At 47.5% G+C, this 23,999-nt stretch overlaps 7 protein-coding genes across 7 annotated transcripts; 4 read left to right on the forward strand and 3 right to left on the reverse strand.

Moving 5' to 3' along the window:
* Positions 1-89: 89 nt before the first annotated feature.
* On the forward strand, positions 90-2,518 carry I302_108454 (uncharacterized protein; the record flags this gene model as incomplete). Its single annotated transcript, XM_019193774.1, has 5 exons — positions 90-305; positions 381-527; positions 604-1,841; positions 1,958-2,171; positions 2,288-2,518. The coding sequence occupies 5 exons, from the start codon at positions 90-92 to the stop codon at positions 2,516-2,518; spliced, it is 2,046 nt and encodes a 681-aa protein (XP_019043897.1).
* A 222-nt stretch (positions 2,519-2,740) lies between these two features.
* On the reverse strand, positions 2,741-3,545 carry I302_108455 (uncharacterized protein; the record flags this gene model as incomplete). The annotated part of the gene is made up of 2 exons (XM_019193773.1): positions 2,741-2,964; positions 3,050-3,545. The coding sequence occupies 2 exons, from the start codon at positions 3,543-3,545 to the stop codon at positions 2,741-2,743; spliced, it is 720 nt and encodes a 239-aa protein (XP_019043896.1).
* A 400-nt stretch (positions 3,546-3,945) lies between these two features.
* On the forward strand, positions 3,946-5,474 carry I302_108456 (uncharacterized protein; the record flags this gene model as incomplete). Its single annotated transcript, XM_019193772.1, has 3 exons — positions 3,946-4,653; positions 4,802-5,188; positions 5,334-5,474. 3 exons carry the CDS (start codon positions 3,946-3,948, stop codon positions 5,472-5,474), a joined length of 1,236 nt encoding a protein of 411 aa, XP_019043895.1.
* A 496-nt stretch (positions 5,475-5,970) lies between these two features.
* I302_108457 (uncharacterized protein) lies at positions 5,971-14,056 on the reverse strand (the record flags this gene model as incomplete). Its single annotated transcript, XM_065870677.1, has 12 exons — positions 5,971-6,154; positions 6,255-6,543; positions 6,630-7,228; positions 7,282-7,436; positions 7,500-7,690; positions 7,771-7,848; positions 7,908-12,901; positions 12,956-13,195; positions 13,255-13,405; positions 13,460-13,691; positions 13,759-13,835; positions 13,909-14,056. 12 exons carry the CDS (start codon positions 14,054-14,056, stop codon positions 5,971-5,973), a joined length of 7,338 nt encoding a protein of 2,445 aa, XP_065726749.1.
* A 3,129-nt stretch (positions 14,057-17,185) lies between these two features.
* On the reverse strand, positions 17,186-18,406 carry I302_108458 (uncharacterized protein; the record flags this gene model as incomplete). Its single annotated transcript, XM_019193770.1, has 1 exon — positions 17,186-18,406. One exon carries the CDS (start codon positions 18,404-18,406, stop codon positions 17,186-17,188), a length of 1,221 nt encoding a protein of 406 aa, XP_019043893.1.
* A 1,062-nt stretch (positions 18,407-19,468) lies between these two features.
* I302_108459 (uncharacterized protein) lies at positions 19,469-21,557 on the forward strand (the record flags this gene model as incomplete). Its single annotated transcript, XM_019193769.1, has 9 exons — positions 19,469-19,861; positions 19,936-20,019; positions 20,083-20,137; positions 20,211-20,254; positions 20,328-20,417; positions 20,502-20,598; positions 20,677-21,086; positions 21,155-21,240; positions 21,320-21,557. 9 exons carry the CDS (start codon positions 19,469-19,471, stop codon positions 21,555-21,557), a joined length of 1,497 nt encoding a protein of 498 aa, XP_019043892.1.
* A 976-nt stretch (positions 21,558-22,533) lies between these two features.
* I302_108460 (uncharacterized protein) lies at positions 22,534-23,807 on the forward strand (the record flags this gene model as incomplete). The annotated part of the gene is made up of 3 exons (XM_019193768.1): positions 22,534-22,583; positions 22,665-22,854; positions 22,953-23,807. 3 exons carry the CDS (start codon positions 22,534-22,536, stop codon positions 23,805-23,807), a joined length of 1,095 nt encoding a protein of 364 aa, XP_019043891.1.
* Positions 23,808-23,999: the final 192 nt, after the last annotated feature.

Below are 23,999 nucleotides of genomic sequence, written 5' to 3' on the forward strand. Positions count from 1 at the left end.
TGTAAACAAACATTCATCATCGCACAATGCTCATCTCAGATACATATTCATATCGAGAATCACCGCTCACACATCGAACGATAGTCATGATGGCTACCACTCATCGTAAGCCACTCGGCACCTCAACAGCCAATAACGTACATCCCGAAAAGACGAAACACCACGATGCAGAATATCACCTGAGGAAAGCGCAATCTAACATCCACGAGGAAAAGAGGAAGAGGGCCGAAGCTGAGGGATCAGCCGAAGGGTGGAAAAGGGATTTAAACTTGTCGAAAAAGGAAGTAGAGAGCTTGAGGAAAGATGTAAGTCGCCTGCGACCTTTCCTCACGTTGAAAGGAGGGGAGAAGCTGATATCGGATCTGAACTTGACTGGGTAGCTGGAAAGGGCAAAAGCGAAGATAACGAGACGGGATGAAACTATCAAGTCACTCGAGAGTAAAGCTACGACTATCGAAAGTCCAAATACAGAGCTGGAGAAGAAGTTGAAAGATTTAGTTGAGAGACATCACTCATCGAAAGCTAAGGTGGGTTATACTCTTTTCGATGATTATCAGATCGTTGAGAGAATAGTCTTGATGATACTATGTACACCGAGGATAGTATCATACCCAGATATCAGCATTACAGCTAGAGAATAAGACGATCAAAGACCTCCTGACCACTCGAGCTGGAGAGATAGAAGATCTGCAGGCGAAGCAACATGTCTTAGAGGCGGAAAACAGGCATCTCGCTACGCAGGTCGAAACTCTCAAATCAAATACTGTCGAGCAGAATCACCTGAATCACATATCGAGTAGTACAGCTCGGAAAGAGATAAGGGAACACGAAAACGAGAGGACAGAATGGAAAGTTGAGAAACACCGCTTAGAAAGACATTTCACCCGGCTGGAAGGTGAAATGGAGATCCTGAAATCGACAATATCACGGGACAAGCAGCGGGAAGAGCGAAGCAACTCGAAGAAAGGGGAGTTGAATGTTAAGAACCGTGAATTGGAGGAAGCGGTCCAGGATTTGAGAGAAGACCTCAAAGAGCTGAATGAGGTTCAGGCGGAGAAGGAGAGACTGGAATGTCTATTGCAAGCTGCAAGTACAAGCTATAGAGTATTATATCGAGATTCGGTTCTGAAAGACCGATACCACCAACTTCAAGTGAGACTTTTCGAGAGTCAAAGCGATGCTTGCCTATGGCAAGAGAAGGCTGAGAGGCTGGAACGGAAAGTCCATTTTCACAAGGAGATCATCCGGGATCTGCAAGATCAATTGAAGATCTCCAAGGAGGAACGAAAGATGCTCAAGAAGGCTGCCGAAGATTTATCACAAGACAGACACACCCTCCGAGAAGAGCTGTCCTCGTTCGCTACATGTTACACCCCTTCCGAAGTCATACAACCACTCCAACCACTTCCTATACTACCAGCAATGGATATAGCTACCACACACAACAACCTCTCAACCTCTCATTTGACCTATCAGCTAAATACAGTACGTCAGGAACACTCCGATCTTCTTCAGGAATACGAAAAGACAAGAGAATCGCTGGTCTCTTCCTCGACCACCCTGAACGCCCTGCAAAGATCTTTCGCAGAGTTGAAGTCGTCGCATCAGAGCTTAGAAGAAGAGCACGGACCCTGCTCAGGAATGATAGCGGAACTTCAACTAGATCTGACAAACACTCGGAGCGAAATCGCAGAATTGACGCAGGAAGTCAAGGTCGCATGTGAAGAGAGGGATACGTCGAATAAACAGGCCAAGGACGATAGAGAGGCTCTGAAGAGGGCAAATGACTCGGTGATGAGGTCGAAGATGGCTGAAGAAGCTTTGGATGAAGAGGTGAAGCAGTGAGTTTATGCGTCTCGACATCGAAGATATACAAATCACCCGATTTGGACACATCACCTAAGTGCAGGTATGAGAGTTTCAGAGAGCTGACATTCTATCCCCATCTGTTCCATAGCCTACAAGAAGCTTACACCGAAGCAGCGAAGTACGAAGACCTCTACCACGATCTCAAAGAGCAATATGACATTTTGGAAGCTCGCGAGGCAGCTGCAGTGGACGAAGCTGAACGGTTGGGGCTGGAGAATGCAGAATTGGTGGGGCATAACAACGAAGGGCAGAAGATTAATTATGTAGAGGGGGTAAGGAGGGAGATGGTATTGCTCAAACAGGTGAGTGGGGAGCGTGTTGTTTTTTTGGTATGAGATCGAATGACCTGGAATGATGTTTCGATGGAAAGGATTACAATTGGTTCGGTAGCTAATTCGCATGTTGAATAAATGAATAGGAATTGGCATCTACAAGACATCTATTGAATGTTTCCAACGACAAAATCGTGAAATTAGAGCACGAGATCCAAGCCTACACGTCGATTGACCTTCATTCGAATCAAATGGGACTGGGGATGTTGAGGACCAAAGTGACCAGAAGACAACCTGAGAATGGGAGATTGACGGTTTCCAGGAATGCGATTGGAGCTGGAAAAGGGAGGAGCGTTTCTGGGCCTGTCTGGAGGTGATCGTCAATATACCTTTCGGTGCACACATTTGGTTGCTCTAGTTTTTCTTTGTTCCCTCATTTCTGCTATATATCGTTTTATAATCCAATTTTTGCAATGTGCTTTGTAATAACATGTTTGTATGGACTGAAGCTATCTTGGGATCATGAAATGCAGTTCGATCGTACCATTCGTTACTTGCTACAAATACAATATGTTTGCCAAATCATTGCAGCCATTCCCTCAAATATCTTTCTTCTCACTCACGTCTACAGACGATGTAGACTTCCGCTGTGCTACTCTGCTCCTCAATCTGAATATCTTATATACCAACCAACCCCATCCTAACCAAATTACCAGGGGAGTAACCACCTCCACGAATGGTTGGTGCGAATGTCTACCAGTCGGTAAGGTGATTTGTACAGGTGAGGAACGTATCACGGGAAGCTGCGATTCCGAGAGCGTATCTGCAAGCCCACCGTTAGCTCAACCCAGATTTACATATCACTGCGTATGATGAAGCTGTCGAGAGTTTGTGGAAGAAGGGCTCACTCGTATTGCATATCCATCCGCCTCTGATCTCACGGGGGAACAACACCGCCCGTTCACCGTGTTCGAAAGGAACGAGATATCGCCCATGTAATGGGATCTCCACTTTCACCTCTTTCTGCACACCTACCTCTTCTATTCTCCCTATTGGACGTTGATTCGGTACATCCACCAGTATATCTAAGACTATCCACCCTTCTTCATCCTGTATGTAATTGAAGGACGGCCGCTCAATATCGACCTTCACCCTCCCCTTCCCCTTGCCCTGCTCACCCGTTTGACTCAGTGTATAAGAAGATATAGCCGATCCTGCAAATTTATCTGCCAGCTCATCGGGATCCAAGAAGAGTTCGTCTGGTAGTATGATTGATACGTGGGCTTTTAAGTTGCATGTGGGCGGTATCAGGGAAGAAGATGGAGGATTGAGATGTAAGGTTACGGTTGGGTGGAATGAGGGGGACGATTGGGATAGAGTGAGGTCGAGCGGTGGGAGGGACATTTCGTGCTGAGCTGAGAGGGAGGTATTGGTTTGAGCTGCTAGATTGTTTATCTTCCCCACGAGCTGATAGCTTGATAGCAGCGGCTGTCATTACTGTCGAGAGATGAATGTATGAACTTGAGATGAGAGATGGATGAGCAGAGCAGGGCAGAGCATAGCAAGAGGATGTTGTCAACACCCTTCCAGTTTCCGACGGAAGCAACTGCACTCCTTTCCTCATCGAGGTTGCGAGTGTTGATGTCAAGATATCTTCATTTAAAAATCATATCTTACGTCGAACATCAACCAATTCTCAACTCGACTATCGACTATCTATCACAGACCGCGAGTCAAGAGCAAACGTGACACCTAAACAGACATCTACGTCACAAACGATCACCACTGGCAAAGCACATCCACGATGTCAGACTCAGAAGACGACTTCATGTCCGACAAATACCTACTCGACCTGCCTTCCTCCTCCACCTCAACCTCCAAAAGTAAGAAAACGTATACCGAGCAGCGGAATCTCAATTCCCTCAAATCGCTGAGGAAGGGTCAGGCGAAGAACCAGATCCCTCTCAGACAACTGGAAGAACAGCGGAGGAAAGAGGGTTTATCAACGAGTCTATTTGACCAGCCAAATGAAGGTGGAGAGAAGAATGTAGGTATGGGACTGATGCAGAGGATGGGTTGGAACGTCGGTGAATCACTTGGCAAGCGTTCTTCCCCTCCTCCATCCTCTTCTTCCTCGTTAAAAATAGGTGGAGGAGGTAAGAGACCAAAGTTCTTACCTGGAGATGAACTTGAAGAGGGGGAACCAAAACGAGGAGGATTAGGATCAGGATCGGTATCAAATACTGCGAAGAGGACCGAACCGATAAGGATATCAATGTGGTCTGGACGTAAAGGCTTATCTGCGAGATCACCATCACCACCACCTCTACCTAAGAACACTTCTGGGAGGGACCCTGATGCGTTAGATCCTGAGAAACTCAGGAGGCTGAATCGCGAGACAGAGGGGTTTAGGGAAAGGCAGAGAGCAGAGTACGGTGAGAAAGAGAGGGAAAGGAAGGGGAGAGCGGGGAGAGAAAAGTTGAGGGAGTTTGATCGGGAGAAGGGAGTCAAGGTGAGTTGAATTACCTTTGATGATATTGTGGGTTGTGAAGCGCCGAGAGCATTAGAGGAGGTAAAGCAGTATGAACTATTCGCATGATCAATTACGACCACTATCATCTTCCTTCCTATCTCATCCAAGCTAACAAATGTCAACACAGTTTCACCCTCTCCACATCCTCCCCTTCTCACCACTAACCACCGTTCCCCGACCCTTACTCCGCCTCATATATCCCTCACAGGTAGTGTCGCCCTCCCCCTCCCCTCCGCCCGGAAACGGAGTGGTAGAGGGCTACGAGAAAGAAAGTAACCTGAGTGCAGCCGAGAAGATGAGAGAACAAATCAGGAGGGATATGCTTTCAACGCTTAAATCGGAAGATGACGATGACGACGGGGAAGAGGGTGTGGTGAGATTTGGTGTGATAGGTGATGAGAGCAGAGAAGAGTTAGAGGGAGGTAAGAAGTTGCAGAAAGCGGAAGATGACGAGTATGAAGGTGTGGATTGGGAGGAGCATGTGAATGGGGCGAAGAGGGTGTTAAGTATGGACGTGAGTGATATCTATCATATAGTCTGATCAATTCCTTCCTGGACGAACATCTCACTGGTTGAATTTTTGTGCTCAACCCTCTTGTAATGCTTCGATGGCGGTGGAATATGCGATATCCGAGCTGACATTCTACGCTCTCACTTAGCCATCAACATACCTTCAATTCGTAGTCGACCAACTCCGTACCGAGCACTTGTACTGCTTCTGGTGTTCCTACAAATACGGTTCCTTCGAAGAGATGGATGGACCAGGTGGATGTCCAGGTGAAGAGGAGGATGATCATTAGTGTGCTTCTGTGTTGTATCAATTATAATGCAACTCATACTCATCGATCAACTCGATCACAGGGTCGACGATTGATATCAGAGCCAATCGTCAGGTTCACCTCGTGTCCTATCGTATCATATTGTATCGCAAGTGAACAGTTCACAAGTCCAATACCATAAAATGCATTTCATCTCCGGGAATCATACTATCGTACTCTACGTTAAACAAGGTATAATATATCAAATGATCAAAAAAGAAAAGAATAAATCAGTATCCATCAATCTAGAATGGCTAAAATATCCCAATCTGACTTTAAAGAAGCAAACATTTCATCATGACGATCTGGTCAATTGATATAAAAGAGAAAAGGAAGAACATATGTATTTGAAGAAAGTGTCCGTTAAGTTGATTTGGAATGATTGAGCAGTTGCGTTTTTTTCGTGAATTGAGTTTTGGGTATATATAAAATTGATTTGCTTTTCCTCCTCCCCCTCCCCTTCGTCTTGAACCCTCGCCTAAGGCTTACTCAACTGTTCTCGTCTGAAGAAGAAGGCGTACCCTATCACGATAATAATCTGACAGACGAGACATAACCAGAACTCCCAATGGACGAATGGGTTATTTTGACCTGTGCTGATATCCCAGATTGCCAAGTTGGGGAATACGTTTCCTGGGCCGACCTTGTCGGGGGCGGTTCCTCTGTAAAGTCGAACATAATCAAGTCAGCAATGAATTCTTGTGTACGTCCATGATAGGCTTAAGGAATGCTGGATTAAGTACAGGAAAACAGGTTACTCACCTAGCAAGCATGACAATGCACGAACCCAACAACTGAGCACCAGCCAGAGTAGCACAGACGTGCAATCTCGATAAAGTCTGAAGCAAGATCATACCCAATCCTACACCCTGGATAGCATCGAGGACACCCAACCAGAGCCAAAGACAGGTACCGATGTATGGTCCGGCGACTCCACCCCATGGGACGTAGAGACCCATTCCGGATGTACCCCACCACATCTGACACCATCTTGGACAACCGAGACCGATCGCGAAGACTGGTAAGAGCCATGAGTGGACTTTGGAGTATTCTAAGGAATTGCACAAAATGTCAGCGAGATGTAAGTTAGACGGGTGGTGGGTGGAAGAGAGAGGGGGAAGGAGAAGCCAAACTCACTAATCAGGATACCCATGAATAATCCCCAGATACCAATAAAGAAGATGATAATCATAATGACCACCGCCCATCTAGCGACATCCGAAGCGTTCCAGAGGTACTGCCAGTTCCTACCGTACGGTCCAGACAACCAGTAATTCCTCAGAATCTCAGAAACCAAGAACCAAATGACCAGTTTCCTTCTGAACAGCGTCTTGAAGAAGTTGGGTACATAAGGTGGGATCTGTCTGTAGTATTCTGGCATGCCCGCCCACATGAGGTACGCGAAGATGGCAGAGATGACAGCGAGGGGCCAGGTGATGTAAAGGATGATTCGAGATGGAACGTATTTGGTAGGGTCGGTACCGTTCAGGGTGTATCCCCAGTACCACAAGGCTGAAACCCAGATTTGTTGAAGACCTTGGACGATACATGCTCGAGTCACCCAAACTTCCGTGGCGGCACCTGCTTCTTCACCAAAGTTGAGACCGAAGAAGAGGAAACCTGCTGAAGATGCGATGGCGTAGAACCAGGTTGCGATTCGGGTGATGGTCACTCGTGGACCGAGGAGAGCGCCGTGGAGTGATGGAAGACCGATGAGGAAGAACGCCACGGCGAAGCTGAGCACAAGTGTCAGTCTAAGTACGTTCTAGAAGGAAACACGGCGACTCACGTAGCCCAAGGGATACTCAAACACCAGACCGAAGGCTTCATCCTGAACAGAGTGTACCAAGCGAGCGTGGCGACGACGAAGATCGAACAGATAATGTACAAATCGACTTCTTTCTGAACATTGGATCCACCAAGTAAACTCAATTGGAAGGAGGTCTAGGCGTATACGAGCTCGTCAGAATTCGTTCTTTCTTCGTTTTTAAAGCAAGAATCACTCACAGCAGACAACAATTGACCAAGAGAGATGATGATAGAATACAATGGCCAACCGGCGATTTGCCTACCCATGAAGATTTGAAGTCTCGTCATGTGCGCATCAGAAGGTCCGGGGTCGTCATACATGTCACCGCCATTTCCACCGTAGTGATCCATGTGGTCGTCATGTCCATGTCCAGAGTTGGAGTAAGGGGCTATTGAGGAATCACGACGATTATCTAAAAGCGTCAGGGAGTCAAGCCTAAACTTTATGATATATTACGATCGCACTCACACTCAGGTCTGAATCCGTCGATCATACTGGGTGCTCTGGATTGGATGAACGAGTCTCGAGAAGATCGCAATGACATAGCTAATGGTGGCAAACATCAGTGAACCGCGTGATAACCCCATAGACGACGAAAGACTCACCAGAAATCTTTTCCTTCTTGATCTCATCGAAGAAGGCCTTTTCACTCTTGATCAAGAACTTCTCAATACACAAATCACCCTTTGAGTTGTCCGCAGAGAGATCCCTGAGTTTCTGAACGAAACTCTGAGCAACTTCACCATCGGAATCAGTGAAAGTCTCCATAGCCTTGTTAAGTGGTGAAGAACCCTTTTCATCGACAATAGAAGAGATGGAGTCGAAAGAAGATACTCTAGAGTGCATAGTGAATGGTCGCGAGGGTGTTCCAGCGTCCATGGATTGTCGATTGTCGAAGTAAGGATCAGGAGCATTCTTACCGCCATTGTTTCGGGCGAATTGCTTGTTCGCAGCAGCCAAGAAGTTATCGTATGACTGAGCAGCAGATTGACCGCCGCCTCTTCCTCCAGAAGTAGCAGAACCAACGACAGTAGTATCGCCGTGGTCTGAGCTACCTTGAGAGGAAGGTGCATCTTCATCATCGTATCCGTAGAATTTAGGTTTACCACCACGAGATTGTCGTTTATCCTGATCTTCGTAGTACAATGGCGAGGCATTAGGATCTTCATCGTAGAACGATTCAGCTGACTGTCTGTTGGCATTCTTGTCGAATCGCTTGTGATAGTTTGCACCGCCAGCACCGAGTAAACCGTTGTTCGAGCTAGCCATAGGAGTGTTGGGATCGAAGTAACCTGGGTTGTCCCCACCAGTTAAAGGCGAATGACCTGGCATAGGAGAGTTGGGAGCGGTAGAATCGGGAGTGGCAGATCGACCCCATTCTCCTCGAGCAAGCGAAGTTACCGAACCGTTATCACCTTGAGCGTAGAAACCGTTGACAGAAGCATCGACCATATCATAACCCCAAGCATTTTCACCGGCGAGCTGTCGAGAGGTAGCAATACTTCGTTTTTGGAAATCTTCCAATCGCTGACGCCATTCTACCACAGGGAAACGTTGCACAGCAGATCGAGCTCTGAGAATAGCACGTTCTTCTTCGGTAGATTTGAGAGCGAGTTTGATCGTCTTGGTCAATTGAGAAAGCATGTGCTGCGTCGCACTAGATTCGACAGGGAACCACCAACCGGGCATAAGACCAAGACCACCGAGACGAGCTCCGACACCTAAAGCACCTTTTCTACCGAACTCGACAGCGACTAAACCGAAAGGCTCATCTCGAGATGGGATAAGAGCGAAATCGGCACCACTGAACAAATATGGGGGAAGCGAGGTGAATTCGGGTTTAGAGAAGACTCGATCGGGGTACATTTCCATAAGACGAGAAAGCTTTTCAGCGGCGAATCGACCATACAGATCAATGACGGGACCGACACAGATGAGTTGAATCTTGGGCTTCTTCTCGAGAAGACTTGGCATAACATCTGCGATGAGATCCACACCTTTTTGCTTGGACCATCGACCGACGAACACGAACAGATCAGAGTTGGGATCTTGCTTGATACCAGCCCACTCTTGGGCTTGCCTCTTGAATTCAGGTCGTTTGGATTCAGCTTCCGTGTCAACTTCAATTTTGTCTACAGCAAGAGGTTGTTCGTCAAGCGCAGCGATATCGGTAGGATCGGGGTTAGGCAAGGAGTCGATGTTTCGTAGAGTCCAAAGAGCAGGGTATCGAGCCCATGATCGTTTACCATATTTGTCAGATACACCAGCTACACCGACCGATTTTTGGTGGTGAGAGATGAAACTGGCAGCGGCGTGGAGCAAGTTGAAGGTGTTACCGAATTGGACGTATTTGCTGCAGACTTCTTTAGGAATGTTGAAAGCGGCGCAAACCTCTTTCATCTCATCCTTGGTTCGAAGAGGCCACAAACCTTGGAATTCGGCATTGTGCAGAGACAAACAGGTAGGTACAACCTTGGGAAGCAAGTAGAGAGGAGCCAAAGCACCGTGATAATCGTTGATGTGGTAGATATCAATGATAGGGTATCGTCGGATCGTCTCGGCAATAGCTTGATTCCAAGTAGAGTAGAAGATAGCAGAGGATAGATCGTCCATTCGTTGAGGGTAAGGATCAGCTTTGGTCTGAGCTCTGAATACGGGGGAGTCGAGAATAACGTAGGTGATGTTGTCGAGCTGATGGGTTTCGACTTCGATCAAATAAGGTTCACCGAAAATGATGACTTCAATGGGTTCGGCGTATTCTCCTTGAGGATATTCGAGGTCCTGTACTTTAGGAACAACCCAGATCAAATCGACATCGCTCATAGCTTTACCCATCAAAGTCGACATCACACCCAGACCACCAATCTTGACCTTGAGTTTCCAATCGATGATCTCGTATTCGAGGGTAGCAATAAGAACCTTTCTTCGTTTGTTTTGATCCTCAGGCCAACCGATAATCTTGTGAGGGGTCTTTGAGCTCTTTTCGTTGAGGGCGACGATCCCGCCTTTCTCATTGAGCTCGCCTTTCTTTTCGCCGTGTCCACCGACAATAGGGAAGTAAGAGGTTTCTTTGGCACCCGCTTTGGGTTTAAGACCCCACTTGTTGACTTTGATAGAGTAGAAGGAGTATCTGAAAGCGAGAGCAGCTGCGAAAGCAGTGATGGCGGGGATGATGAGGAGCAGGGCGAAAGCCACAGTAGTAACAGTCTCGGTACCGATGGGTTCAGTACTCCATTCACCAGTCTTGTCGTTGACGTAGAGGTTCCAAGCGAGATGAGGTGCAGGAGGAACTGACATGTTGAGATAGTTGGCAGTTTGAGAGTTGGGCGGGAATCGATCGATAATTCCATCACCGTCAACATCACCGTAGAAGTAATCGTCGTAGGCCCAGACGTTGAGCTGGATATAAGACGGCCAAGCAGCCATAATGGGCATTCGCCAAGTGTGATCACTTTGTAGTTTGAGATGAGCCGAAGCACCGAGATCATAACCCCAAGTGTTGAAGGAACCTCTAGCCAAGATTTGAGGGTAATATCTTCGGTAATTCTCCTTCCAGTTGGCATCGGCATGGACTTGATGATTGGAAGAACCAGCAAATGCACTGTAGTATTGGACGATGACATGATCCCCGTCCCACCAGATCTTATCCTTGTCGGTGAACATGGTGGCGTTGAGGGTACTGGTAGCTTCGTAGTCTGCCCATGGGGACCAACTCTGTCCGAAATCAGCAGAGTATCTGAATTTGTCTGCACCGGGTGCGGAGTGGTTCAAGCTGTAGGTGTCGCCAGAAACGGTGAGAAGGGTATCGCTGTAATCGGCCTGTTCGGGGTAGACCATTGGGTTTTCAGGGTTACCGATACGTACGAGGAAGTGTACAGTAGAACCGGTTGAAAGACCGTTTTGTTGGGTGGTCACATTGCCGACGGTGATTTGGTAGATACCGTCCACAGCGTTTTCAATCTGACCAGTCCATCGCCAAGATCCAGGTGCAACGGACACAAGATATGGGGTTTCTCTGTCAGCTTCATCGATAGTAGCGCAGGTACCTTGAGACAGACTTGGTGTAGCTGAGTTTCCGCCGGTGGATTGGGTCAAGGACATAGCCCTCCTCAAACTATCACAATCCATCTCGGTGTCAAATTCGATAGAGATATCAAAGTTACCACCATTGGTAGTAGCAGCTCGGTAATCGTGTCCAGGTGAGAATTTGGTCAAAGATGGTGGAGGTTGTTTCCATTGGTCTACTGGAACGAAAGCTTTGTATTCGAATGGTTGCAAGGTGATCTGAGGGAGACATCCTCTCCATGGTGCTTCGTTGTTGGCATAGAAGGGATCGAGGGAGTCTTGTAGCACATGAGTCTCGAATGGGTAAAGCAGGTTTCGAACGGTGTTACCAGATTGGAAGGGCGATGAGATCCAGCCGTCTGATTTACAGTCAAATTCGTAGGTCTTGGTGTAGTTCTCATTGGTGTAGATAAGCCAGACAGCTTGTTCGAGGGTACCATTGGTTGTGAAAGAACCGGTGCCTTGCTGGTGAGGTAAGGGTGCACGAGTGACCGTCCACATACCCAATTCGGTTTGCGTTTGGTTGGAACCAGGGAGCTGGATGAAGTTGGTCCAATTACCTCGAATGACCAGACCGAAGCCATCTTGAAGGGATGGGAATTCGGTACGAAGCCAGAACATGTTCCTGATACCTCTGAAAGGTTCGGCGGTAGCGTCGAAGTGATCGAGCGAATTCCAATCGTCTTCACAACCGGTCAGGACTTTGTCGTAAGGCATATTATAGTATTGACTCGAACCAAGCTTGTAACAACCGTGACGTTTCCAAGCTTGGTTTGACACCATCGATTGACGACCATACAGATAATTGGAAGCAGAGTTATCAAGCAAGTAGAACGCTTGTTCTTCACCATACCAACCGAGAGGTATACCGGGCATCAAAAGATTGGTGACGAATTGACCCAGTTGTTGTCTCTCTGTACCGTTTGTCAAACCTGGCCATCGGAACACATCCTGATTTCCGGTACCGTACATGTGTCTAGGATCGAACTCGTTGGTTTGGGAATTGAGGAACTCGTTGGATCGCACCATTTGGTTCCAGGCATAGACAAAATTGACGTCGACATCGTAAGCTACTTGCAAGTTACCATCCATTCCCAAGAATCGACAGAGAGATCGGTAGATGGAGTAATGGAAAGCGGCCGAGTCGACGGCGATTTGACCTTGGTCACGCAAGAAATATTGGCCTTGATCTTGGGTCATGTTGACAGCAGAGTCGAAATCGGGAGGTAAGTTGGTGGAAGTTCTTCCTCGACCGATGTAGACAGCACCGAAGGAGTCACCACCGGTAATTTCACCGGGAATGAAGAAATTGTTCTTTCCTACAGCTGCCGCACATTCCTTTGTGTGGTTGGACCAGATGGCGAGGGCGTCGACAGTGACTTGAGTGGCTTTGTCGATACGGATACCATCGACGTCAAGAGCTTGAATGGTGAGACAACTGAATTGTTTGATCTTGTCCATGGTTTGAGGTCTCCATTCTCTCAGACGATCTTGCACGGAAGCGAACTTTGCCAGTTGTCGTTGCCAATCGGGGCTGAACGTGGAGCGTAAGCCAAAGTAGATAAGGTGAGGAGACTTTGATACTCACAACACACCGAACGCTTCGATATCTCCATACTGGTCAAAGTCACTAGCGTAACAACCAACCTTTCCTGGATCGTAAATCGATCCGTCGTCTTCGTAGAAGGTAGGGAATGTACAGGAGTCGTTGTAGGTGTTGGTGAACTTGAAATCTGGATACTCTTGGAAACCCCATGGAGCGTAGTCAGGTAACTTCCATTGAGCGGTGTGTTCGTCAAGAGAGAAAGGTGTGGACACATTGAGGTAGCTGGGGGCGAAAGGATCAGCCTGAGCTCAACCAAAATTGTGACTATCAACAGTACCTACCCCTCAAAACCGACCAAATCACCCATAGTACCAACAGTGAAATCCAAGATGATGTACATTCCTCTTCTGTGCATCTCATCGATGAGTTTGACCCAATCGTCGAGTGTACCATAATGAGGATCCAAAAGCGAGAAATCAATAGCCGAATAACCTATCGCGGTGTATCAGTATGGGGTTTGGCCAGACAGTGAAAGACGTGACTTACCATCCGCCTGCCAAGGCATGTTCAAGAAGTTGGTACCAGCGATATAGATCGCTTTGTAACCCATTGCCTGTAAATAATCCAAACCACGAGCATCCATCAAACCTGGAGCATCACCACCCGATCTCAGTTGAGTTTCCTTGATATCATATTCATATTTGAGACCGTAGAAATCATTGTTGTCGGGTGCACCATCAATCCATTTGTCAAGAAGCAGTGTATATGTTGGTAAAGACTGTCGGAGCCAATTCACTGTCAGTGAGATCGCTCTAATGACAATATCATGTGTGTATAGCACTTACACGCCAGTTCCCCGGTGAGGGTGTATACGTCTTATTTGTTCTTTCAGTTGTATACTGCAGCACATCATCACCGGCGTCTGTTGTAGGGGAAAACGAATCCCTCACATTAGCTCCGCACCAGAACGTAATCGATTGAAACGAGAGACATACCTTTATTCTTATTGATGTTCCATGGATCTAGCGTCTCGTTATACGGCAGACCGGTCACATATAATGCGGTGGCCAGAAGTGTGAAGAGGAGGGGTAAGGGTGATATCGGTGAGCGTCGTGAAGATGAAGAGGGAAGTGATAAGAACATGATGGGAATCGTGATTGAGCGGAAGAAGTCGTGAATATCGTGATGTCGCGAGAGGGGGTGATCCCCTTTGAGGGTGAGGGGGATGTGATGAGTGTTGTGCTCGCTAGCCTAGAACCTGCTTGGCTCGATGAGAGTATACGATTGATAGGTAGGTGATAGAAAGGAAAAGAGGTGGATGATCCAAGCGATTTGGGTTGGGTTTGGTATCCTCGCCCCAATTGAAAATCAACGCGCCTCGAACGACTTTCTCCTTGATTGGGTTATTCCCACTTGTCAACAATCTAATGCAGCAGTGACGAGGTGGTGATGAGCAGTACGATGGTGGTGATGATGATTATGAATGAGGATGGAAAGGAATTGATGGAAAAAGTGAATAAGAATATAATGTAGTGTAGTATAACGATATGTACTGTATGAATAGGGAGTATGTCTTGTCTGATGGGATATCACTGTATCACTCACTGTAAAGTGTATGAGGGTCGCGCACCCAGGCAGTCGGGTTCAAAAAAGTAACACAAGACACAGCGTAAGAGCAGAGAGTAATATGTCAAATTACAAAAACCAAATAGAATCGTAATGAACCCAGATCGGAGTTGTAATTGGGTCAAGCTATGTGACTAGAGTGTGGCGGAGTATTGAGTACAAGTAACAACGCGCTTCTTTTTGTTTCCTACCCTGCATCGCTGTCTCTGCTGTTTTACCCTCCGTGTTTGACAAAATACATTTTTACCCTGAATTCCCATACTGGGTGCTTTTACTTTTCACAATGCACGGCACACCGGATTCCCCTCTTGCACCCTCAGAATGCCGACAAGGTTGAGGCTAGGCCTGAAACGCGTGTGCTGGATGACGGACGAGGCTGGACATGACATGACATGCATATTTTGACCCGAGGCAAAGGCGATGCACAATTACACAATGAAATTGCAGTGAAGACGATTACCGAGGATCGATGCACGGCAATTGACCGCTGAAAGGTTGAGTGATCGGCGTACAGCCAAAGTACAGTGCATATGTGACATACACACACAATCTCGTCTGTGTATGCAAACCAGATCTATGCGATGCGATGAGATCTAGTAATACTCGTACATGAGATGTCATCCCAATCGAGAAAGTCTCGCCTCGGGAGTACGTCTCATTCTTTGGTGTACGAACCAGTCAATTGCGAAACAGCCTGAGTGAGATCTTAGATAACAGTCTCACCTCATGTCTATTCTCGATTGGGTATATATATACACCCACATACGTATCCGAGTGATCTGGTTGGTAGTTTAATGGAGGCATTGCGTAAATGCACTTGCGTGGGTCAGTGCGATTAGTGGCACCTCTTTCATCGCCAAAACCAAGACATGCACGATCCTCCATGATATCCGTCCCGGCCACGCACTGTGGTGGCCAAGCTGACTCCAAGTCAGTGCAATGTGCCGAGTGTCACATATGCCTTTTGTCGTGAGCCCAAAGGGACCGTGACAGATCATGCCAAAGCAACGCCGAGACATATCTCTCTTGGCATACTACCTGACAGGCTTGGAACCCACTCCTTTCCCTGTTTTATCGACATCTTATCTCTCGAAGCACGATACCGAATTCCAAGTGGGCTAGCGCGACGCGATTCCTCGCACGATCGTACTCTATGTACCTCGCTGAATCCCAACATGTCAGCTTATCGATATGAACGCTTTTCCGAATGCTTAAGATGAAGTGATTCTACCTGAAGACTTGCACCAGAAAGGACTGATGCCGACCAGCTTCCGGCCCAGCAGAATGCATTGTAGCAGATCATGACATTATACCAGCGTCTCATCCCATCATTTGAGCGGCTACGTCGTCCGTCTTCAAAGTTGCTGTCTAGACTTACCTGTAATGCTAACGAAGATCATCTGTGTATGAAGCGAATGAGAATATCCATGTATTCACAATCCCAGCAAGGTCCATATATTTTCTTCATGCCATTGTTGACACATCGACTGGCATTTCAATGAATATTGACAAACCGCGAAGACTCCAGCTACATAATGGCCATGAACATGAGTTTGGAATTTCCACCGAGCACTCATGATACCTCGCTCTGCGGGTTCACCTGATCCCACGCCCTCCCCTGTCTGGTCCCCCTGCTGTGATCACCTTCAGGTCGCAAGATGATAATCCATCTCATGAGGTTCGTCAGGTCGCCGCACAGGCATCACGACTCCAACAAATACGGATTCAACAAAACAGGATAAGTCACTAACAAGCCACTCGAAGGATGGTAATCAAAGGAAGTTTATCTGCTAGAATGATACTCGATCATGCGTGTTTTCCTTAATCACTGGACTGATACCTGCGAGTGAAGCAATGTTTGTCTCGCATTTGGCAGTTCCTCTGCACGTCTGGTACCCATTCCATGTACCTTCTCGTGTACAGCAGACTGTAGCCTGTACATCACCTACAAGGAAGCTTGACAGAGTAAGGCAACTTGTAACTGTAGGTATCAGTTGTTAGCTGCGGGAAAAGACTGACAATTGGCGTCGTCTCGAAAGGAGATTGACCTGGTAAATGAACATCAGCAACGTCATCTTAGCAAGAAACGGGGTCTTGAATGTCACCCTAATTAATGTTTCTACACCAGGTACACGATATCGGAAGGCGCTCATGGTTTACATTCAGTCGTCAGCTTTCACATAGACCTGCTGCACAAGATATGTATACCTGAGGCCTCAGTATACAACATCGCTTCCGCCGGATGGACTTGAACTTCCCTTCGCCAGATCTGGATAAGCTAACCCGATCTGTTGAGACGAGTTAAGTGGCTTGTGTCGAATCGTGGGATAGCCCATAGGTTATCATGGTGAAGGGGCACGGTGCGTTTTGCTCGCCCATTCGTAAATCGGGTATATCGCTCATCCCCAGCTGTTGCTACACACAACATGCTGACAATCTACCAAACTCTATCTCCTGAGTGTATGGTACACAAGGGACACTGAGCGTGGAGAAGTACGAGGATATGCGACGTATCTCATGGTTTTACATGCATGCAAATGGTTGAACTGTCCACCGAACTGCACAAGACAAGAAACGTGAAATGCCCCACACAGAATCGATGCAAATATGCATAATGCTGAGTCAGAATGCTCTGTCTACCGAGATCTACACCTTGACCTTCTCAGCCCCCGCCAACCCCTCAACATCACTGACCAGCCCCTCCAACTCCCTGACCGCATCGTTCCAAGCCTCTTCTCTAGCTTCCTCCTTCCTCTGTCTCTTGGCAGACATGGGATACCCATACCTGACCTGTTTAGGTACTTTACCATATACCGGTGCTCCTTCCTCCACTCCCCTCTGATTGATATACACATCATTGATGAATCCGTTCTCCTCGATAGACCATTTACTCCTGAACATGTTGATCCCCACCAGATCATCCACATTCAACCCACTCTCCACCAGGTATGTTCTCAGATCGAAGTTCTCCCTCGAGGTGATCTGGGGCGTGGAGGGAGACGAGGAGGGTTGTCGGAAGAGTAAAAAGACATATCGATGGGTCGGCGTACCCTGTTCCGGAGCTGGTGATTCCCACCTCAACACTTCCTTCCCTACACCCGAGTCTGCAAGGTTCATTTCCCCCGATAAGACCGATAAGGGAATATCAGTCTTGAGGTAATGTACTCTTTGTTGAAACGAGTGGGTTTCATGGGACGGTGAGTCAGGATCAATCACCAGTAAGGTATGTAATGCCTCAGGATTCGGTTGAGATTCGGAGGGCAGGGAAGGATGATGGAATAGTTGGGAATGTAAGGTGGGAGGGGCGGAGAAAGACGAGGGAGGGAGGATGGATCCAGGTTCGATAGGTTGTTGTCCGGAGAGAGATAAGCTGAGAGGTGAAGTGGGTGGTATACTCGATAATAAATCTGGAACGACGTTCATCTGGAGTAATCTCTGCATCAACAGATCCAGCCCTCCCTGCTTCTTCCATTTCTCTTCGCTTAACCATCTATATATGTTCTTGTCCATCTGTCCTTTACCGCCTGTTTCGCGGAACTGACGTCGAACCGAGGGATCATTACTGTATGCTTCTATTTCCAACTGATCGATTCGCTGTAACAAGTTCGGATCGGGGTTGTTGATATCGAGCTTCGATCGTAGTTTCTCGAGTTTGGTGAGTGTTGTAGATTGGTGGGAGGAGAGGTATGAGAGAGCAGCATCGTAGGCTGGAGACTGTCCTGCTGGGAGGGCAGGTTGGAATGAAGAAGAAGATGATGAGGGGGTGGATGTGGAGGTAGATGCCGCTCGGGAGAAGATGGGAATGAGAGTCTGTCGAGAGCTACTGGCTCGTGAGATGAGGCGAGAGGCTGCTTGTCTCGATGACATTGCGATTATGGTTGAGCTGTTCAGTAGTCGTATCGTGTCGTATGCAGATGGACAATTGAACATTTCGACAATTCAACATTTCAACATTTCAGCGAACCTCCATCTTCTCGGTCCAACGCGAGGAGTCGGTAAAAGCCAGTCGACTTTTCATAATTCCGTAATGTGGCACATGGCCGCATCTTTTGCTTATGAGCGTTTGCTGTAAATATACAACTCCAGCTTGGCTTTTCTGATTTTCCACTCCTAATCTGACATGTATATCATGCATAGCCTGATCAAGTGCTGTTTTTGCCCATGTTCCACGAGCAGGCTCCAGGTGGAATATCAGGCAAGCCGCGCTGCAATGCCACAGAGCCAGATGAGCACTTCGTATCCGACGCTCGCACTCGCGGGACCGACTCCCCCAAACTGCTAAGAAATAGCTTGACGACTTCAGCTTCTCGTGCTTGGGACAAGCAAATAGCAGCACGACAGTCAGGATTCCCGTGCGGGTGGAGAAACTTCCTCCTGCGCCTCCTACGGGACAAGCCATGTGGAAAGACACCCAGATGGGGTTGATCATCTCCACCGCCCGTATATTACTGGTTATAGTAATTCTACCTAGGAACAGGGATAACATGCCCCTAAAGGAGATACTAACTTTTTGGATGATCAAGGGAGCAAATACGAACGTTGTGACTATACCGTATGCGGGACCTGAGTGAGTTTGGATGCGGGTTTCTATTCTTTACCACTGCTATGGACCTGAACTATAGGATACATGGATGGATGGTTATTCGCGTCCGGATCTCCCATCCCAATAGACTAGAAATGTATCATCCACACTTAGCTTTTTACATTCCCAGTCTGTATCTTACTTGTGATCTGTGAAAATCTCTCGTAACGTAACATGCATCCACCTTAACGCGACTCCACCTTACCTATCTCGTGTTAATCAATAGATTCCTCTATTCTATCTAACCAAAAATACGTTTACCTTCTCCATCTCTACCATAGACATATAGATAGATCTCTCGGTATCGCTTGGTCAAGAGCGAGACGAGGAAAGGCGACTTGACCAAAATGGCAGGAACAATCACCATAACGATATCCCGATCAATACGGAACCTCTTCTTCCTCATCGTCGCTACCATCCTCCTCATCACATTCTATCGCTCCGCAACCTCGACATCCGGATCATCATTCTCCACCTCCTACCTCCTCCCATCCTCATGGCAGAGCGCAGAGACCACCTCGGGCGGTCTGACGATACCAGAAGAAATAACGAATCTGGCCTCGGGCGAGAGGGAACTCGCGATAAAGCAGTATGAATACGCTAGTAATATGGGGTCGTACTTCGATCCGAACCCACATTGGGGGGGTGGTAGAGAGGACTACAAGTTTTACTCGGATGTTCAGCTGAGGAAGTTGGCGGTTTGTACTGCTACCAACACGTGTAGGGAGAACCAGACGAGTGTGAGTTTTCCTGCTGTCGATTATCCAGGTGAATTCAGTACTAACCATGCTTCGTCTGCTTGATGAACATTCAGGTCATCATTCTTGGATATATCCACGCGCATTTCCATATCTACGAAGGGTATATGGGAGGAGAAGGTATCTGGACGTCTTACTTGGTAGGTAGACCGTGTCACTCAGCCTGACCATCGCGAGATCCAAGAAACTGATATCTGGCGTAGGTACAAACATTGGAAAAATGGGGATATACGATATTGCATGCTAGGGATGACTGGCGTAAGTCCACCGGTAGCTTTGAGGCTTCTCGGGCGGAAATATTCTGAAGCTGACCGTGAACTGTACATCACAGCTTACATTTGGTATCTATATAACCAGATACCTGATTTGGTCAAGGTGAGTACTAACTTTGTTGAGAGCAGGGAGGACAGCGAAAGACGCAAGCTGATCCGTGATCAACGAACAACAGGGTGTCATCGCGTGGAGGACTGGTCAGTATGGTACTTTCGATGATAAGGTGAAGACTCATGGAAGAGGAAACGGTGTACCGGCTTGGAAGGTGGGTTTGACCATTTCTTCTACCTATCCCCAGCTGACTAACAGCGCACCATCAGCACACATGCTGATAATGCTGCCACGTCAGTTCTTCGTGTACAACTATTTCCCAGACCATTACACCTCGATTGTAGGTGATGCTTGGAATATGCACTCCGAATTTGGCTATTCCAAGAAACAGCGAAGTGAGTTTGGCTCTCTCCTGCTTTGCGCAAACCATTCTTTATTATTTCCTGCTAATCAGCAATTCTACTTTGCACTAGACTTCACATTCATCCCCTACGTCGTAGAGCCCGCTACCACCCCACCCTACACACCAGCCACCACCCGACCATACCAGGTATACATCCTCGCCAAGTTTGTACGGTACTTCTACCCAGGTGCCCAACCAGCATGGGAAGACCGGGGGATTTTCCTCAGAGCGAAAACCATCTTGGAAAAGGAATTCCCAGGGTTTGAGTTCGTAGTGGGATGTAAAGATGACAGGAATGCCGCTCAGCAGAAGGAGGTGCCTATGGAGGTGCCCGAGGGAGTGAGGAATCTGGGTAAGATGGATAGATTGGAGTTTGAGAGTCAGCTGGCGAATTCACGGGCGATGTTGGGTATTGGTTGGCCTACTTTGTCACCTAGTCCGCATGTTGCGTTGAGCCTCGGAATACCGTTTATCAATCCTGTGAGTTTGGCCCACCCCATTATACACCACACGAAAGGGCGGGGCTGATATTTGAGGGGTGCTTGTAGTACTCTATGAACGGGTGGAGTAAGAAGGATGATCCCGAATCATGGGCGCAGAGTCAACATCATACCTTGAAAGTGTTAGATCCACCGTGAGCGCACTTAACCCCCCACAAACCACTGCGTGAAACACCGAGGAGACTGACTCTGTTCATTTGGCTGTGGTGATAGTTACAATTACAACGTACTAAGGAATAACGAAACCGAATTTATCGATGCCATCCGACAAGCCCTCTTGCACCCCATCGAACCATTCATCTTACCGACCATGACTCGAGAATACCACGAGAAACAAATTGCAGAATGGTTACATACCGATTGGCGATCCAAGGCGGAAGAGATCCTGGAACTTAGAAGGAAGGGGATAGAAACGCAGAACGGTAAAGATGTGAAAGATTTCACTCTTTAGGTTTGCTTTTGGTTTGCGTAATCTAACGTGGTAGGAGCAGGGGTTAGATGGGTAGTAGATTGCATATTTCGTTTGGGTATGGGTTTGGGTTTTTGGTCTTGTAAGAGGTATTTTCATTTGCATGGGTCATGGATAGATTTTTCGTTTGTCGATCCCAACCTTGCTTGCGTACTGTGGACAGCATCAATGGGAAGCATGAGACCGATAGTTGACCTGAGAAAAACGACCTCCGCTGCGGAGGGAAGGTCTGTCACAGACAAGCGGGTGAGGGGATAAGCAGACACTGGACCCACTGCTGAAGGGATTATTTAGGCGGGACGAAAACCCCCAGAGGTAGTTGTCCGTGGCAGTCGGAGTGAAGAGATGAAACGAGGTTGATGATATCTCCCATTCTCCAAGGAATCTCAAAGCCTGGACTCTGGTGATGCTGATCGGATCATTGAAGGGGAAAGAGAATCCATGATATCAACATCGAAGGCGGGATAGCTGAGGTGATTTCCACTTTCTCCTATCCGATTATAGATATTGTTTTTTTGATGGTACCTCAATCAGGGTCTCTATAGTATAGGTGGTCAGTACGTCACGTTGTGGTTAACACAGCAGAACTGTGAAGACAGCTGTTCGAGTCAGCTTAGGGACAATCATTTTTTTGATTGCCTTTTTTCCGATCAATCAATCAAAACCCATAAATCACGATCAAAATCCATTTGTTCTGGTCTTCCTTTTGCCACTGGATGGTTTGATAGATTGGGATTGCGCCACCCCTTTGATTCAGGTCATGCATGTCCTCGGTACAGTGCACTGTCTCTGTATCCCTTCACCTTGCTTTCTTCTTCTTCTGCTTCTTCTTCTCAAACGTCATCATCATCAAATACACTCAGCCAAGCTTCTAGACCTATCCATCTATATATACTTCTTCTCTGAAGAAACCCCCTATTGGCAAGACGCCCGACCTATAAAGATAACATAGCCTATCATGAGTAACCAATCTAAGAGTATCAATATCAATCGAAATCTTCGCCCCGCGTGAGTATCGAGTTCTGCCTTCATCATTTGCCCGTGATCTTTTTCCCACACATAGGCTGACCGTGTGCCTATCACTCCCAGCGGCGCTTTGGGAAACGCTGGCGCAGGGGCATGTTCGACTTCTTCCCCTTTACTGTTCTCCACTTCGAATCCTACTACCCAACCTTTGGCTATAGCTAGAGCAGGTGGGACAGGCGGACAGATCTACGTTTACGCAGAAGATGGAGATAACACATCTTACGCTTCCTTTGCTGGCGGAGGCCGGCAGTGGGTTTGAAGAAGGCAGGAGGAGGACACTGGCTGTGAGTTCACCTTACCACTATACATTGGGGATGGGGGCAGAGCTGATATTAAGTGGATTTGGTATAGGGCGACGACAATGACGCCAGCGAGTCGTCAGAGACCACGAGAGAATCTCTGATGTCCTACCTGCATGAACCCCTCTCTCAACCACCCGGAAGATCACTTCAGGTTGATCCTCTAACACCGCCCTCCTCTTTTACCCCCTCGGTCGACATCCCCTTCTCCACCACTACTCAACACAGTCAATCATTCTCACTTCCTCTTACGCCCGTATCGTCCTCTTCACTGAGCGATCCCACCTCCCCCCCACTCATCAAACCTACATTACCTCGTGCTCAAAGCCAAAGCCAAAGCCAAAGCCATAAATCCACCCTACCGACCAAACAGGAACGTCAAATCATCTCATTGATCTCGTCGATATTCCCCAACCACTTCACATCCATATCGAACCATTCGACCACCCTTGAAATAGTCACTCCTCCTTCGAACGTCCTCAAAGGGTTTATAGTAGATACTACCACAAAGGGAAGAACGGTATTCGTCCATATGGAATCTAATCATCCTACACCCATCACTCGTCCAGAAACTCTCTCTCCCAATTTCTCACAGGTCCTGAGGCCACACGATCCCCTTCTTTCCATCTCGCCTCCTACCTCTTCGTCAAGTGCAATATCAGGGGGGTTGTACGGTATGGACATTCGAGAATCCCTTACAGCTTTACTGGATCTCTCGTCAGATGCCTTAGAAGCGAATAATCTAGTATTGGTGCTTGATAGAGAAGAAAGCGAGCAAGAGAGTCTAGCGGAATTACTTCATTCCCTAATGTACGTTGGAGGACAGGTACTCAAGTCGCCGTCGAAAGTCCTCGGAGGGTGGGAATGGGATATTAGGAAGTGGGTTTTGGTAGGGTTGGAGCTGTAAGACGAACATATGTTTTTCCCCTTGTTCGTTTTCTTCTTTATATGTCCTCAACAGGCATTTCGTTTTTTCTCTTGTTTATCATTTACTGTTCATATCATTGGGTTCTCAATTTCACTTTCACTCCCCCTATTCGTGTCATTCTCATCTCTTCTCAATTCCTCGGCTGAGGTCATCTTTTGTCTTGTTATGTTT

The sequence above is a fragment of the Kwoniella bestiolae genome, chromosome 7 (assembly GCF_000512585.2).
Source record: "Kwoniella bestiolae CBS 10118 chromosome 7, complete sequence".
NCBI lineage: Eukaryota > Fungi > Basidiomycota > Tremellomycetes > Tremellales > Cryptococcaceae > Kwoniella > Kwoniella bestiolae.